The 14,141-nt window shown below is 36.8% G+C and overlaps 1 protein-coding gene across 1 annotated transcript in view; it reads right to left on the bottom strand.

Moving 5' to 3' along the window:
- Positions 1 to 14,141, bottom strand: part of LOC307158154 (connector enhancer of kinase suppressor of ras 2) — a 46,931-nt gene that overhangs the window by 18,284 nt on the left and 14,506 nt on the right. Inside the window, exons 2-6 of the mRNA XM_079870478.1 lie at positions 4,652 to 4,815; positions 1,491 to 1,693; positions 1,074 to 1,161; positions 866 to 907; positions 49 to 168 (exon numbers count right to left, since the gene is read on the bottom strand). Coding sequence (XP_079726604.1) covers positions 49 to 168; positions 866 to 907; positions 1,074 to 1,161; positions 1,491 to 1,693; positions 4,652 to 4,815 — 617 coding nt within the window. The remainder of the gene's footprint in view (positions 1 to 48; positions 169 to 865; positions 908 to 1,073; positions 1,162 to 1,490; positions 1,694 to 4,651; positions 4,816 to 14,141) is intronic.

Here is a 14,141-nt window from a genome sequence, read left to right as displayed (position 1 = left end):
CTCATATTTCTATAGAGTATGAAAGGGTTATTGCTGTTGTTTACTCACCAGGCCCTCGCTAGGCATAACGTTAGTCAGATGGACGACTTCGAGGTGAGCAGACTGTGACACCAACGAATCGGACGACAATGAAATAATGTGCTCACAGATACCTGATAGAGTCTTACACTGCAAAGAGAGATAAAGACAGAAAGACAATGAGAGACAAACAGACAGTGTTGTCAGTCTATGTTTGCGATTCCATTGTAAATCTCTCAGTCTAATTATAGCTGTTGAACTGGGAGGGAGCAGTAAATACTGGCAACCCTGCAGCAGTCCAAACCATTCACATGAAAGGCATTCAGCATCATGAAATATACCCATAATGTATAATGAATCTGCATTAATAAGTCACATGCTATATGTATATTTATTCATGTTATATTCCTTCTTTCATCTTTTTCTGTCTATTTCTATCCATCCCTCTCTCTCTTTCTCTCTGTTCTACAGGCAGTGATCCTGAAGGGAGAAAAATCTGCATTATTCAGGATATCCAACCTTAGGCAAAGCACACGCGCACACACACACACACACACACACATTGACGTTTGCTTAGGAGCAGGCTAGATACATGTGACTTCCCAAACACGTTTTACTTGAAATATCTAAATATAAGGGCTGTGTGTGAGTGTATAATTCACATAAATGGTTTAACAATAATATTATTTTCACATTTCTGCTTACTGTGCAGTACTGAGTCAAAATAAGTGTCTGTGCTAATCGAAAGTATGCTCTTACTACAGTTAAAGGGGGTCCTCACAGGTATAGGTGTACAAGAGTTTGTGTGTGTAAAAGAGAAAGTGTGTGAGGCTTGAGAAATACTCACCACATGCAGAATCTTATTTTCAGTTTCATACACTGTGCAATCCTAAGAGGAGAAGAACATTTTTACATTTAAAATAATAATAAAGGGCTGTGCTGTTTGTGTGTGTTGAATACCAAAACACTCACACACACACACAACACACAACACACACACACACACACAACACACACACACACACACACACACACACACACACACACACACACACCTGTTGTACAATAGTGGTTAGCTCTAGACAGAGCTGAACAATGTTGTTCTTCAGCACTGAGTACTCAGAAACACTGACAAATGGAGACCTGCAAACAAAGCAAACATACATAAAGAGACATTTTTAACATTTTAAACAGAGGTTGGGAACAAGACCTGGGCTGGACTCAAAACTTGTCTCTCATGAGCACCACACTACAATATGTCAGAGCACTTGTGCACTTGCCACTATACAAATGAGAATTTAATTAGTTTATTTGTTATTTTGGACAGCTTATCAAGGCTATTTGACTCCCTTTTAATACAGTCCTATCAGGTTTGATTTCAATTCCATTCATTTCTATGATATCATATGACTTTCAGGTCTGTTCTATTCAGCCCAGGTGAGTTCATTCCCTGTTCGGGGAGGTTTGAGTACCTGTCCAGCCATGCCAGTAGATTTTTAGCAGCTCCGATGAGGTCAACGACTGAAGTCAGGAAATCGTTTGGAAGACGCCGTGAGACTCGTCCATCATAATGGCCCCCACGGCGCCGCCCCGTGATGAAGTTCTGCAGATTCTTGGCGGATGCATTGAGTTTGTGTGACAAAGTCCTCAAATTCTCTGTCTCTAGACCATAGTTCTGCAACAGGAAAAAATCATTGTTAAAGTAGTTATACTACTGTTCAAAAAACATTTTTAAGAAAAGAATATTTTAGCAAGGATGCATTAAATTGATCAAGTGACAGTAAAGACTTTTGTAATGTTCAAAAGATTTATATTTCAATTATAATTTTAATTTATATTTATATCTATTCATCAAAGAATCCTGTAAAAAATCTATTGAAAAAAAATATGAAGTAACTGTTTTCAACATTGATAATAATACATGTTTCTTGAGCACCAAATCAGCATAGTAGAATGATTTCTGAAGGATCATGTGTAAAATCCCTTTCAAAGAAAATCTGTTCACTCAGCGGTCATATTTGCAATGCCTCCGGGCAGCTATTTTGGGAATTCAAGATCAAGTCCTATCTGTCTGAATGGGGGAATCCTTAAATCTAAAAAACTGCTTGCTGAACTAACAATTAAATAACATATTTAAAGTCCGCAACAAATTCTGATATGAACTGTCCCAAAAATGTTGTTTATAATGCTCAAATATCATTCGAGCATAAATGAGAAGGTGGGAACCGTCTTTGTATATCTATAGTCTTTGATCGTGTGACACTGAAGACTGGAGTAATGGCTGCTGAAAATTCAGCTTAGCCATCACAGGAATAAATTACATTTCAAAATAGAAAACAGTTATCTAAAATTGTAATAATTTCAAGTCAATATTTCTCAATGTTACTGTTTAGCTATACTGTATTTTGATCAAATAAATGCGGCCTTGATGAGCATAAACGACTTCTTTCAAAAAATTTAAAACTATCTTATTGACCACAAACTTTTGAATGTTAGCATGAGAGATTTATTATTTTAAAATGCTCTTTTCAATACAGTGCAATAGCAGTTTTTTTTCTAAGAGGGTCCAAGGTCTGATTTTATCATTCTGAGACTTAAAATCTAAGTGTAAGCAGCAGAAAAATCAAGCAGCATTCTCATAGCATGTACAGAGGGTCATCACTACACACTAACAAAGTTACTCAGAAATAAAACACTGCCTACACTGTGGAATGAAATAAAGCACACAATCAAGTCTCCATTCATATCTGGAAAAATGCATTACTCAGAATAAATGCCATTTTCTCAGAACTGCTGCTTGGAGAACCCATCATTTCTGTGTATCGATCGGCTAAATAAATTTTAGATTCTAAATAGATAGATTTTCTCACACTTCCTTTGGGTTTGTTTATAGTGTTAATCAGCTGGACCCAGCATCCCATTTATAGGCAGGAGGGGTTTTTCCGACTTCTCCGTTTTTTCTATATATGGTGTAAACTGGTATCTGCAGCAGTGACGTGTCTTTTTCTACAGTTGTGACTGTTGTTCTTTTATCTAATTCAAGCTCCTCGCTGCATAAATTACAGCGGCCATGCATATTAATATGTAGACACCATTCAATGTTCCAACCATTATTATAAATAGATCCTTATATAAATAGGTTCAGGGGTAAGATCTTTGAAATGTTGTTCATCACTTCAAGCCTCCTAAAAGCTCTTCGAGGCATCTTTAGAATTTAAATAAGTTTCCAGGTAGCTATGAATGTCAGGATAAATAGCAGAGACCTAAAGCAAATAAAAAAATAAATAATAATAAAAAAAAAAACTAAAGGTCAGCAGAACCCATGAGATTTTAGGAGTGATCTGGTGACAGCTGACTCTTGTTTTAAAAAAGGTTCAATGCAAAATTTATAAGGAGCGAAAGACTTTGGGATGGTGCTTCAGAGGGCAGGTATGCACCACATTTTATTTTATTTTATTTTAAAGCCAAATGGAAACAGCAGTTTAAAACCCTTGTTTTAGCAGTGGTTGATTGATTGATGACTATAATGTATAATATTTATAATTTATACTATTTTTATTTGTTATAATATTTATTATTTTGTAATTGTAAATTCATATGTTTAATTTACACAATCACTATTTTTGTTATGATATTCATAATGTTTATAAATTTTATATTTATGTATTTATATTTAATTTAAAATGTTTACTTTAAATGGAAGCCATTTAAGTTTAAGTGAAACAAACATTTCAATGTAAAGCAGTGTTGTTATTGTTAACTAAAACTAAAACTATTAAAACAATTTTTTATGAAATTAAATAAAACAGATGAATTAAATAAAATATAAATATTGGATGAATAAGGTTAAAAAACGTGCCTTGGAAATGTTACTTTAGCAACTAACAGAAATAAAATGTAAAAGATCAAGCTGAAAATGACTAAAACTAAAATTGAAATAAAATAAATAAAAAAATTATAAAAATTACAAAAGCAAAATTACTAAAACTTAAATTAAAAAATTAATAAAACATAAATGACTAAAATTAAAATAATAAAAAAAATAAAAAAAATAATAAAAAATAAATAAATAAATAAATAAATAAATAGCATAAAAATAATATTAGTCAACAAGTACTGTCTCCAATGTTGTTGCACACCGGACAAATAAAACTTGACTATGACTGAGTAGGCGACCCTTCGCTGTCATCTGCGATAAGATCTCAAATTGTTTTAGACCCTATTTGCATTTGTATTTATTGCTGTCCACTTGTAATCCTTTCACCCGAAACAGCTCTTTAGCCTACTTATAAACCTGAATTCTGCTTCTGAGATGAATTGGTTTGCATGAACAGCTGTGAGGAAGTTAGCTAGTTGACTGAGATTGAACTCCTCCTCTCATTCTATGATGCATGAATTCCTCCAGCAGCCAATCAGAACCAAAAACACATCTTCCCTTCCTTGCACACAAACTCCCTCCTCTTTTTGTATACTGGTTGAGAGATTCCCGCTGGGTGTTAATCATTCAGTGTTAAGCGGAGTTTGAATAAAATGTCTGTCGTGTCATTAAACAAAACAAACACATCATTATCACAGCCAGTCTCATTTTCCCTCACTCTCTCACACACACACACACACACACACACACACACACCAGTGCGCAGAGTAAGTCCACAGCCTCCAGAATGAGCTCCTGGTGTCCGATGCGGGTCACGCCGAGCTCTTCCAGCTCCTGATGGGTGATGTGAAGCAGCTGCTCTCCGTTTATCTGCTCTCTCTCAAATGTCCTCATATACTGCAGCAAACAGTCATCCAACCCTGAGAGAGAGAGAGAAGTGCAACACAACCATGTGATCATAATTCATTTATGTCATGTAATAAACTTAAGATGTGACCCAGTGTATAATGGAGCTTCTCTCCATACAGAGAGCTGTCATTAGAATGATTAATACGCAACACTCACACACACCAAACGCAATGCATAAACACATCGTAAACCTGCAAATGATGTCAAGTGGCTAATTCCTGTAGCAGTTTGTGCTTTATCCCCGGTAAACCACTTAGTGAATACAGGCACGTCTCTCAGAAAGAGACACACCTGCATTTTTCAAGGCAGCGACACACACATTTGCTTTCTCAGAGGATGATGTTGGCCGACACTCTTCAGATGGGAACATTGTGAACTTGCAGATGCACCCAAGCTCAGTGTCCTTCATAAACAGCTCTATGGTCTCAAACACACACACACAAGATAACCTATGTGTTATTTTATCGACATGCCCGTGTGTGTGTGTGTGTGTGTGTGTGTAGGTATGTGTGTGTAGGATGTCCTTCAGCTAAACAGACTTTCTCTCGTGCTCAGTCTCTTCATTCTCTCGTTCTGCTCCAGCTATACGGGCTGCTTGGCAACCGTTGCTTAGAAACGGTGAGGTAAGCCTGCACAGGGAATGATAAAGGCCTCCATTTCCTACAATCACACACACACACACACACGTCCATACTGGAAATGTGCACACATACATACACTGCAAACATATACACACATTAAAGGAGAAATGTGTATTTCCTCTAGCACTAACATCACCAAATGGAATTGCAATAATGATTTAACAGTTGGTTGGATGCCCAGATTATCCAGCCAAATACTCACACACCATTGGTCAGGCGGGAATGGCTTCTGGCTTACTAGGGGCTCATACCATTATGGTAGTTGAACAAACTCAGAGTTACGGGATTAGCTTTGAGTTGACAAAACCAAACCAGTCAAATTAAGCTTTGTTTTTTACCATGTTGTTGATGGAACGTGAGCACATGAAAGTGTGACATCAGCGAACAGCCAATCACATGCCTTGAAACGTGCAAAACCGTGATTCACTTCTCGCGAGAGTCCGTGCGATTCAATTGTCTCTTCTGCCAAGGATTAAGAGATTGAAGAATATGAAGTATATAAATGCATTTACACAGCAAGAAGTAAATATCTTGCTATATCATTTGAATATGTAAGCTCATATGTAGTCATTTTTAAAGCTTTATCTATATTGATTATAAAGCGTGTTTATATTACATCTCTGTAGCCTATATTTTTACATAAATTTAAACTAACTGATAATTGTTAAAGTAAATTTGCTCATGTTTAATGGATTAAGGGATTAATTATACAAATAATATATAAATCGAAAAATTGCTAAAAGCCAGACGATTTTGTATTTAAAAATCGGTTATCTCGTGACCTTTAATTTGGAGCAAGAGAAACTGGGGGAGTGATTTTATTGCGTCAGAGATGTGTTACTTTACTCACACTACAGGACTGTAGGACTCACTGAATTGCTGTGGTGCTCACATTACACTACAAGGTTTCTTGTCATCTGTCGTCATCTTGTCATAGCAGCACGCATACTACACAATGCCGACAAAACTACAAGAAATTTGGTCAAGAGACTGTCCTGACCAACAGCGAGGGGGAAAAAACGTTTCGCACATAAATTCACGTGAGAAATTTGCACAAGTGATTCCGAGATTTTCCTTTTTATACCATATGCACTGTGATCGGCTGGATTAGTTCCAGGGTCATTCCTGGGATTCTGTAATATTTCAACTTGGATTTTTTTTTTTAAAACTACATATAGTGGTAATTAATTTTCTAAATATCCCACATCATTAGGCACATATCAAACCTTCAGCATATTATATTTGTCCCACCTCAGGCATTAAATATTGCTAATAAATTGTTATAAAACAAACATCAACCTGCTCAAGTGTACCTCATAACAATTTAATAACTACAAATGTAACATTTTATGATAATCTTTCAATTTTTATGGGACTGAAGGTAAAAATAGGCAAATTTTGTGTAGTGGTCTCTTTATTTTTGTAAAAAATAAAATTCAATTTAGATATTTAAATAAAACCACTATTTTATTGTGTTAGACCTTAACATGTCAGGTGCACTCTAAAAAGTGATCAGTTGACTTAAAAAAAATTTGAGGAAACCCGTTGCCTTAAAAATAAGTAAATAAATAAACGGCATGCTTAATCGGAAAAAAAATAGGTAATGTGGAATTGTCAAGTTAACATAACTTAATTTTTTTCAATTAAGCATTAAGTTTATTTACTTAATTTTAAGTCAACGGGTTTACTAGTTTTTTTAAGTTCGTGAACTGAACACATTTTACAGTGTGGTAATCAGCAAGAAATGCCTTCATTTTTAATCGTCTTCCCTATTTTTTCCCAAAAGAATAGTTGAGAATAGTGTGACGGGTTTGAAGATTGTAACAGGTCTGAAGGGAGACATTGCCTTCAATTTTGTATTTTTAATTTTGTCTCTGTCTCATATTGTGCCGTTCTTTCTGGGTTAAGGTTGCCCTGAAAAGCCCTGAAAGGGCGAAGGCCCTATTGTTTTCGTTAGGATTATTTATTATTAGGGCCCAAGCCCTGAAAGGGCAAAGGCCCTATTGTTTTCCTAAGGATTATTATTAGTGCCCAAGCCCTGAAAGGGCGAAGCTGAAGCTGGTACCCGGGCGTGGCGGGGGGGCTCGACAGCGCCCCCTGGAATGAGGTCCGAAAACTTGGTCCATATATCAAACACGCTTGCATGTAATAATATGAAACTCAGTACACATATAGATCTCATCGGGCCGAACAACTTTCGTGCTCTAAGTTTTACAAAAGCCCAACAGGAAATCGGTTATTATACGTTGTTTGGAAAACACATACAATGGAATGTGAAATACTCCTCCTAGGGAATTCATCCGATCGCCACCAAACTCGGTGTGAATGAAGTCAAGACACTGAGGATGAATTCTTGCGAACGGATTTTTGATATCTCGAACGGTTTGGCCGTGATGAGGAAACGAATTCATGGCGAATAATGGGACACAGGAAGTGTGTTATAACTAGTGATCGACCGATGTATCGGTTTACCGATATTTTCCCAATATTTAAGCATTTTCCCATAATCGGGTATCGGTTTTGTAATATCGGATTCGCCGATAAACATCTTGTGGCCGTTTTGAGAATTCCGCCATTGCAACCTCCGTCTGAGGAGATCAGTCAACAACAACTCTGTGCACGGGTAAAGTATATGTTCTGCTTGCTTTGCTTTAATTGTTCAACTTTATTTAACATAACAGACATGCAGAAATGAGATTTGAGACATAAATGCCTGATATAGTTTATTTATGCAGCTTGGTTCTAAAAAATTGAGACGAACTCATGGAGTCACGTAGCGTAAAGTTAATCCGTCATGTCCTGCCCCAATAAAGACGTAACTTTACATGAATTAAATAAAACAGACATGAATGAGTGCATGTTGAAAATAAAAGCGCTAAATTTAATTCTCTATCTGTTGTATTTGATCACCATTAGTCTCGAAAAAAAAGTTCGCTCATATTACTGAGCACTCACTGGGTTGATGATCAGGAATGCTCAAGCACGGCCACTGAATGAAACTTTTGACAAGATTATCTTGTTTAAACACCCTAGATTATATTATAATTTACTACATAGCAATTATTTCGCTAATACACATCTAAAATGTACCGCTTTGTGGAAATTAATTATTTATTATCTCCACGCGCGATCGCGGTTGAGTAAGTTATAGTTCTGTGTAAATGCATAGATAAACAGCACTTTGTCAGTTGGCATTTCATGATCTATATTCAATCTAGATCATGAAATGCCAACTGACAAAGTGCTGTTTATATAGTCTCGAAAAAAAAAAAGTTTGTTCATATTGCTGAGCACCTGACTGGGTTGATGATCAGGAATGTTCAAGCACGGCTACTGCATGAAACTTTTGACAAGATTATCTCGTTATTATATTATCATTTACTACATAACCATTATTTCGCTAATACAAATCTAAATAAATACCCATGTGGAAATGAATTATTTATTATCTCCACGCGCAAATCGCTGTTGAGTAGCCTAAGTTATAGGCTAGTTCTGTGTAAATGCATAGCACTTTGTCAGAAAGCATTTCATGATATAGACCGACAAAAACATTATTAATAATTAATAACATACTAGTTGAAAAATGCAAATATGCTGTTTTGTTTGTTACTTTCCTGACAATGTTATATTCCAGCTAATATTATTCAGTGAATATTACCCAGTGAATTATTCCTCACTCTTTAAACCTATTAAATGGCACATAAACCTTATAAAACTGTTTAAAATGAATTACATTTCTCCAAAGGTGATATGACTCCCCTGTCAATTATTTTCTCCATATGAAAACATTTGACTAAACAGAAGTTTAACAGTAAATAAATATCGGTTCTGCATATCGGTTATCGGGCACATAAACATGCAAATAATTGGTATCGGTTATAAAAAATCAATATCGGTCGATCACTAGTTATAACTTCTGCATACATTAACTGATCTTGATGAAACTTCTGCAGTGTGTTCGTTGTAAGAGGCCGATCACATGGATGTGACTATTCAAAGTAAGTAAGTTTGTCACTTTCAAAATGCTTTGAAATCACTCTCTTATTTTTACCCGATTTGCTTCAAACTTTATGTGTATAATGTAGACACATGGCAGATGTAGACCTGTGGAAGGATTATTGATATCTTAGATACTGTTGCCGTGGCAACGCATTAAACTTTAATATTCTTTTCGGATGCTTTTGAGACTCTTAGCATGCTTCAAATTGGATGAAACTCGACAGACACATCACACTTATTAGCCAGTAGACATGTGAAAAGTTTCAGAAACGGGCGTGACGGGGGGCTCAACAGCGCCCCCTTGAACGGGGTCTGAAAACGTGGTCCATATATCAAACACGCTTGCATTAATTAATATGAAACTCGGTACACATATAGATCTCATCGGGCCGAACAACTTTCGCACTCTTAAGTTTTACGCCAGCCCAACAGGAAGTCGGCTATTATGGGTTGTTTGGAGAACGCATGCTATGGAATTTGATGTACTCCTCCTAGAGAATTCATCCAATCGCCACCAAACTCTGTGTGCTTGAAGTCAAGACATTGAGGATGCTAAATTGCGGACGGATTTTTGGATATCTCGAACGCTTTGGCCGTGGCGAGGACACAAATTTATGGCGAGAAAAGAGAAACACGAAGTGTTATAATTTCTGCACACATTAACTGATCTTGATGAAACTTCAGCAGTGTGTTTGTGGTAAGAGGCCGATCAGATGGATGTAACTACTGTGAGTCAAAGTTATAGCGCCACCAACTGGCAGCAGGAAGTGTGTCACTTTCAAAATGCTTTTGACAAAAGTGGGGGTTTTAGTTTTACCAACAGTTACAAAAATCAGTACGTATATTGGTCTCATCGAGCCGGACAACTTTCTAATTTACAGTCATTAGCTCCGACCAACAGGAAGTCAGATATTTTGGTTTGAATGAGTATTTCTTTGCAAAATCAGCCTCTGAATTTTTACCCACTCCTCTTAACTTTTTCAACATGATGAAAATACATTAAATATGCTAAATTGTGAACGGATAACACATATCTCAAACGGTTTTGCTAGGGCGAGGGATTAAAGTAATGTCAAAAATGAAAACACTAAAAGCCTCATATCTTCGAAAAATGTAATTATACACCATTTATTTCTATATAAAATGATACAAATATCAGGAACTAAACTCATTTTTTTCTTTTTTTCAATTTAATAATTGTTTAAGTTTAAAAACAGCCAGAAAGTTTTTTTTAGTCCAAAAAATGAATAAATCATGTCATTCATAGTGCTATACTGCCCTCTTGTGTTCAAAATCAGGTAGGCCTATTGTATCTATACACTAGAGATGCGCGGATGGGCTATTATTTCATCCGCAACCGCATCACAAAACTCATCATCCGTCCGCCATCCATCCGCACCAACGTTTTTGACCAATTTTCAAAACCGCAACCGCCCACCATCCGCTGATTGGGAGATGCAAGGCGCTGCTGATGACAGCCGCGAGACTAGAAAGCTCTTACTTCAGAATATCAGCAGTGAACTCCGTCTCCGATCGGCGCACAGGGACAAAAATAAATAAAATTTAAATAAATAAATAAATAAATAGCCTAAATTAAACGTGTTTCGGCAAAACTGACCTTATCTGATAGGCTACTGTACATTATTTTCATTGTAGCCTAATAGAAAACGCATTTTGGCACATCATTTAGGCTTTTTCGTTGGTGCGCCAGCTAGGCTTATGCCTACAAAAGACAGATGAAATCTAATATGAATAATTGATCCATGTCGGTATACACAGCCTAATATTTTACACTTATAATGAAAAAATAGCCTATACAATCAAGATAGCCTATTTACTTTTTAATTATTAAATCCAGGACATGGTTAGTTAATGAAACATGGATTAAAATTAAGATACAATTAATACCAAACGAAATTCGCTTTAAAGAAGGACTTTGTGCTTTCTGTTTGAGGTCTCTGTGAAAGTTTGAATGTTGCTCAGAGCGGTCGCAAATGGAGAACTGTCACGTAACATTGTTTTTTCCTCATAAATGCAAACACGAAAAATAAATGACAAAAGACTTTTTAAAAAAGACAAACCATCAATTTTTGGAAAAAATGTATGGATTTATAGCGTTTTGGTAAAAAAAAAAAAAATGTATGGATAACCTTCTATTTCCTTTGTTTTTAATTCTCCTTTTTTGAGTTTGTCAGGTACCTCCTCCTTCGCTGGTGTTACCATCTGATAATAACAAGCAGTATGCATAGACTCTGCATAGGCGAGAAAATTTGACTATTTCAAAGTGTGCTTTGCAAAAAATTCCAAAAGCGATTTTTTTGGATGTAGGTATAGTCAGATAACAACATCTAACAATGTATACATTTTTGATTTGATTGGTTCAACCGCCCGCCACCCGCCCGAATTTAATAAAAATATTATTTTTCATCACGTCATCCGCCCGATCCGCGGTTTATCCGCGGAGTCCGCGGCTATAACCGCCAACCGCGCATCTCTACTATACACTCACCTAAAGGATTATTAAGAACACCATACTAATGCTGTGTTTGACCCCCTTTCGCCTTCAGAACTGCCTTAATTCTATGTGGCATTGATTCAACAAGGTGCTGAAAGCATTCTTTAGAAATGTTGGCCCATATTGATAGGATAGCATCTTGCAGTTGATGGAGATTTGTGGGATGCACATCCAGGGCACGAAGCTCCCGTTCCACCACATCCCAAAGATGCTCTATTGGGTTGAGATCTGGTGACTGTGGGGGCCATTTTAGTACAGTGAACTCATTGTCGTGTTCAAGAAACCAATTTGAAATGATTTGAGCTTTGTGACATGGTGCATTATCCTGCTGGAAGTAGCCATCAGAGAATGGGTACATGGTGGTCATAAAGGGATGGACATGGTCAGAAACAATGCTCAGGTAGGCCGTGGCATTTAAACGATGCCCAATTGGCACTAAGGGGCCTAAAGTGTGCCAAGAAAACATCCCCCACACCATTACACCACCACCACCAGCCTGCACAGTGGTAACAAGGCATGATGGATCCATGTTCTCATTCTGTTTACGCCAAATTCTGACTCTACCATCTGAATGTCTCAACAGAAATCGAGACTCATCAGACCAGGCAACATTTTTCCAGTCTTCAACTGTCCAATTTTGGTGAGCTCGTGCAAATTGTAGCCTCTTTTTCCTATTTGTAGTGGAGATGAGTGGTACCCGGTGGGGTCTTCTGCTGTTGTAGCCCATCCGCCTCAAGGTTGTGCGTGTTGTGGCTTCACAAATGCTTTGCTGCATACCTCGGTTGTAACGAGTGGTTATTTCAGTCAAAGTTGCTATTCTATCAGCTTGAATCATTCGGCCCATTCTCCTCTGACCTCTATCAACAAGGCATTTTCGCCCACAGGACTGCCGCATACTGGATGTTTTTCCCTTTTCACACCATTCTTTGTAAACCCTAGAAATGGTTGTGCTTGAAAATCCCAGTAACTGAGCAGATTGTGAAATACTCAGACCGGCCCGTCTGGCACCAACAACCATGCCACGCTCAAAATTGCTTAAATCACCTTTCTTTCCCATTCTGACATTCAGTTTGGAGTTCAGGAGATTGTCTTGACCAGGACCACACCCCTAAATGCATTGAAGCAACTGCCATGTGATTGGTTGATTAGATAATTGCATTAATGAGAAATTGAACAGGTGTTCCTAATAATCCTTTAGGTGAGTGTATAAAAATATACTAGGTATGTGACGGTGAGAATATTTTACCACCGGTTAATCAACGGGTTAATCAACGTTAATCAATGTTGTGGAATATTTTGAGTGTATCATAAAATCAGAATAAGGTAAGACAAGTAATATTTTCTGTCTTTTTTATATTTAATATACAGTGTGTGCAGAATTATTAGGCACATTGATTTTCTGATCATATTTTTTTTCCAGGCACATTTGACCAATTCCAAACCACATTAATCGGAATAACTACAATTAATTTTGTATTTAATCATTTATAAGTGATATATAATTGTTCATGAAGGCTGGAAATGAAAAATATGAATACCTTATTTTCAGGTGTGCAGAATTATTAGGCAAGTTTTCTTTTACAGATAAAATAAGCTAAAAAAGAGATTTAACTCAGACTGAAAAGTCAAAAATTATTAAATGCCCATGAGAAGGATGCAATACTAATACATTATTAGAGATTGCAGTTAAGGCATGACCATTGGACAGTGAAATGCTCATTAGGTCAGCAGGGTCAGACAAATACAGGTGGAGAAGAAAAGACACACGTTAACTTTAAAAGAATGAAGAATTAAGGTGAAGAATTAAGTGTGAAACCATCAGGAACCCTTTAGTCTCCAGCGCCACCATTTTCCAGAACTGCAACCTACCTGGAGTCTCCAGAAGAGCAAGGTGTCAGGGTCACAGAGACTTGAGTTGGGTTAAGAATCCTAAAAAATGACCCCCTCTTAATAAGAATCACAAGCTGAAGTGTTGTGAAATACATGAAGACTGTTTTTTTATAGGCTTTATAGACAGACAGATTGAGAGTGAGTCTTGAAGGACCAGCACCATATCCTCTTCTACCACTATTTGAAGAATTTATCTTCCAGAATACGTTTTAATAAGTTTTGGGAGTTTATTTTTAGTCCATCTCCTACCCTGAAGTCCGTTTTGCAGAGATGGACTAAAAATGAACTC

This window comes from Squalius cephalus (assembly GCF_949319135.1).
Source record: "Squalius cephalus genome assembly, chromosome: 5".
NCBI classification, from domain to species: domain Eukaryota; kingdom Metazoa; phylum Chordata; class Actinopteri; order Cypriniformes; family Leuciscidae; genus Squalius; species Squalius cephalus.
The sequence above is the reverse complement of the archived record's forward strand: the minus strand, read 5'-3'. Positions and strand labels throughout refer to the sequence as shown.